A 4,002-nucleotide genomic window follows, 5' to 3' on the forward strand; every position below is an offset into this window, starting at 1 on the left:
CTGAATTTCACTCAAAGAAATAATGAGATTACGGAGATTACGCGCAATTATAATTATTAAATGATCAATTGCGCTCAATTAATGAATTTAAATTGTCTTTTTGCTGGGGTGCAAGTTGTTGCGATTAAAATCATTAATTGAGCGCAATTGATCATTTAATCATTAATTTAGAATAACGAAAACTAAAGAAGAAAAAAATGTGTAATGCTCTAAAAAAGTTATTGCATAAAAATTGGTCTTTTAAATTACAAGGAAAAATTATAATTTACTTGAAATTTCACCTTTATTCAAACTTGAAATTTTTTAGATGCACGAAAAACTCAAGGAAAGATAGATATTAAATTTTCAAGAAAAAAAAAATTATCTAATATTTCAATACTTGACAATAAACTTCACTAAATCTCTTTCAAATCAATAAATAGGTATACAGTATTATACATGCAAATTTATACCCAACTCATAATTTATAATATATGTACAAAATATTAAAAAAATTAACGATAAGTTGTTTTATTTGGTCATGGTCACAAGGACCTTTAATTGACTTAAGCTACAGAATATGAATTATAGAGACAGCAGCCTCTGGGTGTTCCAGATCGCACTGAGGGCAAATTGCTGTTTTATTTTCAGCTGGCCCAGTCAGAAGGGCAGCGCGGCAAGGACCGCAAAGTCCTGCGTGTCCGCACATGCTGAAGAAGAATTGGATGGGTGACTGGCGACACTGCATGCAGTTCGGTGCAGGGGCAGGCGCTGCAGCCTCGGGGAGTGGACCCTTAGCCCAATTGACAACGGTCCCTAGGAAAGAAGACACCTCTTCAGCCAGTTTGGTCTTGTCTGTTTCAAAAGGTTTGTGTAAAAAAGGGCTCAAAAATCTCAAAATTGCTCGACTTACTCCAGGCAGTTTTCACCAACTGTCTGTTCAACTTGAGCACCTGCTGCAAATCCAACTTCCTCAGTTTCTTCAAAGCGGGGTGACCTCTAGCTCAGTATGAAGGAGTCCACACTGTGGGTAAGTGGCTGTGATGTTTCCAGGCGCGCCGGTCATCAGGAGATCACGGCAGGGTCCACACACTCCCGCGTGCCTGCAATTGCCAAAGAGGAAAGTTGGCAGAGCGTCTCGGCACTGCATGCAAGAGACGGGAGGGTCAGCAGGTGGCCCTTCAGGAGGCACGGCATGCCTGTCCAGGGTGCCCAGCAAATTCAGCAGGACTTGGGCCAGCTCCTTTTTGTCTGAGTCAAGATATTGTAAATATAAATGAGCCCGACTATACCTCAGATTTCCAACAACTTACTCCAAGTGGTCTTGATGCGACGCCCATTCATTTTAATGGCCATCTGTAGCTCCATCTTTTTCAGAGTGGACTCCAACTCAGAGGCGGCATTCCCCGCGTCTTGCTACGGAGAAGTCGAGTGGCCCTGGCACTCAGGCCGCGGTGGTTCACAGGGGCGGCTGAGAATTTTTTAAACCGCGATGAGAAATATTGAGAATAAGAATATAATTTAAAAATTCGCTTTACAATCTCTGCGCGAACAGATTTTGGGACTTGCGAAGTGAAAAAACGGAAAATTCTGAAGACTCACCTTTGGCATTGTGAGAGACACGTGAAGGGGCGGCTCAGTGAACCGGTCGACCTCCTGCAACAGGTTGAAGACCTGCTGGACCAAACTGGCTTTGTCTGCGCGTAGTTACAAATAATTAAAAGAACGGGCGAAAAAATTTAGAATTTACTCTGGCTTGACAAGAACTTTTGGCCATTCAGCTGAAGCACTTGCTTCAGGTCTAATTTCCTCATTTTGTTGCGTAGCTCTAGGTTGGACGGGGCACGGCATTTACGCCTCAGAAGTTTGATCTTCTTAGGCGCCAGTCCAGTGGTGTAGAGAGGGGGCTGCGAATTACGATTGGACGAGAATTTTTTTTGAATTTCAGAATTTCGCAAAACGAAAATAGTAAAATTTTTGATGAGAGACTTACCCTGTTCGGAACGGCCGCCAGTGCGGGGCCTGCCGGGCCGGCGTCAGCAGGGTTGTCGGCGGGGTTCATGGAGGTGCAGCAGAAAAGGACAACGACGGCCAAACGACAAACGACGCGACGGATGTGCAGCAACAGTTGGTCTGAAAGTTGAATAAGCGGTTCCAATTAACAATCCAACTTTTATAAGATTTTAATAAAATGTGGCAACAATCGCGCTTTGAAAGAATTACACATACAAGAATTCCTGGAAAATATTAAAATAATAGATAATACCAATCTCTATAGGCACTGATTTTCTTTTACTAGTCGTTCAGCGCGCGGCGTATTAATCAACCTTAAAAGTTCATCTTGCCTACGAAAATAAAACGAGACCAAGAGTCGGGCGATCGCGGCCCACCTCCGCCAATAAAAATTCTGATGGGTGTAAAATCTCAGTTACGTTAAATCTTTCCAGGACAAGGACAATCAATTTCGGATTGAGATCGGCTCGAGAATGAAATTTATCCTCCGAACCGCAGAGGCGACCAACGCGGGTTGTTTTGCTTTTTGCCGCCGACCGGCCCGAAACTGCAGTTTATAATGGAGGAAAATCAGTCGCACTCGAATTTGGACTTACGATAGAAAAGCTGCTCGCCGATTCTTCTCGGTTCTCTTCGTGTCAGTGCCGATAACTCCACGACAATTAAAAAAAATCAAGCAGCGCGACAACTCGTCTGCTTCGTCGCCATCTTCCGATATTTGGCAAATTCGCGTTTCGCGTCTTGATTGTCGAATGTCGACCGGCTGGTGCTGCCACCAACACGTGGCGGTCACTTTCGCGTAGAGAGAGTAAAAATGGGAGACGCGAACGACCAACGCCCCCTTTTTCGGCACAATACTTACACCAATCAGCGACGACAAGACAAATGACTAACGCCATCGCTGATTGGTGTAAGTGTTGTGCCGAAAAAGGGGGCGTTGGTCGTTCGCGTCTCCCATTTTTACTCTCTCTACTTTCGCGCCAGTCCAGTGGTGTCCAAAGGGGGCTGCGAAATGCGAATTACATAATATGTACCGTACGATCGGACGAGAACTTTTTCATGGGGGCGATAATTGTACATAAATGTATTGTTTTTTTCAGGTCGTTAAACATAACCTCACAAGTTCACCTTGCCTACGAATATAAACCGAGAGTCGTCGCAGGCCTCCAATTAAAAATTAATGAAAATAATGCCGGCTCAAAAAGAATGAATTTCATGAATTTTTTCCTCCGAATCCGCGCCTGCGACCCGAGCGGGTTGTTTCGCTTGTCGCCGACCGCCCAAGCCCAAAACTGAGATTAGTGGCGGAAAATCGGCCGCATCGAGACGTCTTTCCGGATGATAGACTTACCAAGGAAAAGCTGCTCGATGATTTTTCTCGGTGCTCTGCTCGTCAATAATAAAATTTCCACAACAAATCCAATCCAGCAGCACTCGACTGCGCTTCTCGCCATCTTTCTTTACAACTTCGGCAAATTCTTGACACCGACCGGTGCTGCCCCAAGACGTGGCGGTCACTTTCGCAACCCTTGAATCAAACGTGTGCAAATTTCTTGTTTGCAGTAATTTGCACTAGGGATTAAAATTTGCACGCACGAACAAGTGACATCTCGGATCGCGGTTTGGAGTAAGTTTTCGGAAATCTGGGCAATATTGAGCCCATTTTTATTTAAAAATTTTTTACTCAGACAAGGCGCAGCTGGCTGAAGTGCAAGTGCATCCTCTGAAGTTGCTCCTCCCGAGGCTGCAAATTGCATGCGCTGCCCAATCCACATTTGTCTTCAGCCTCTGCGGCCACGCAGAAAAGTGTGCGGCACTTGCCGCGGTCTGATGCTGACCAGACCTCCTATGGTAACAACTCCGTAGCCTGCCCCGAGTGTGAGCTGCAGCACCACCTCGAAGAAGCAGTTACTCCACTTCATGATTCTTGGCATCCACGCAGATTTATGTTCAAGTTCATGATCAATTAAAATAATAAAACTGGTCAATTTATATATTTTTTATTTCCTA

The 4,002-nt window shown here is 44.6% G+C and overlaps 1 protein-coding gene across 2 annotated transcripts; it reads right to left on the reverse strand.

Moving 5' to 3' along the window:
* Positions 1–1,292: 1,292 nt before the first annotated feature.
* LOC132200381 (uncharacterized) lies at positions 1,293–3,488 on the reverse strand. Of its 2 annotated transcripts, none has more exons than XM_059625806.1 (5): positions 3,344–3,488; positions 1,973–2,112; positions 1,730–1,886; positions 1,582–1,676; positions 1,293–1,450 (listed from the first exon to the last, which is right to left on the reverse strand). In XM_059625806.1, the coding sequence occupies exons 1-5, from the start codon at positions 3,444–3,446 to the stop codon at positions 1,439–1,441; spliced, it is 507 nt and encodes a 168-aa protein (XP_059481789.1). In that variant the 5' UTR covers positions 3,447–3,488; the 3' UTR covers positions 1,293–1,438. The 2 variants fall into 2 exon arrangements, with proteins under 2 accessions (XP_059481789.1, XP_059481790.1); XM_059625807.1 differs by lacking the exon at positions 3,344–3,488 and adding an exon at positions 2,589–2,749.
* Positions 3,489–4,002: the final 514 nt, after the last annotated feature.

The sequence above is a fragment of the Neocloeon triangulifer genome, unplaced genomic scaffold (assembly GCF_031216515.1).
Source record: "Neocloeon triangulifer isolate White Clay Creek 2 clone unplaced genomic scaffold, ASM3121651v1 ptg000014l, whole genome shotgun sequence".
Classification (NCBI taxonomy): domain Eukaryota; kingdom Metazoa; phylum Arthropoda; class Insecta; order Ephemeroptera; family Baetidae; genus Neocloeon; species Neocloeon triangulifer.

Bases quoted from the DNA above. Each gene is read 5' to 3' on its own strand.
- LOC132200381 (XM_059625806.1), bottom strand. From the start codon at position 3,446: ATGGCGAGAAGCGCAGTCGAGTGCTGCTGGATTGGATTTGTTGTGGAA. The intron at 2,113-3,343 runs GTAAGTCTATCA...TTCAACTTTCAG, and splicing joins CATCGAGCAGCTTTTCCTTG to ACCAACTGTTGCTGCACATC. The intron at 1,677-1,729 runs GTAAATTCTAAA...AACTACGCGCAG, and splicing joins AAAGTTCTTGTCAAGCCAGA to ACAAAGCCAGTTTGGTCCAG.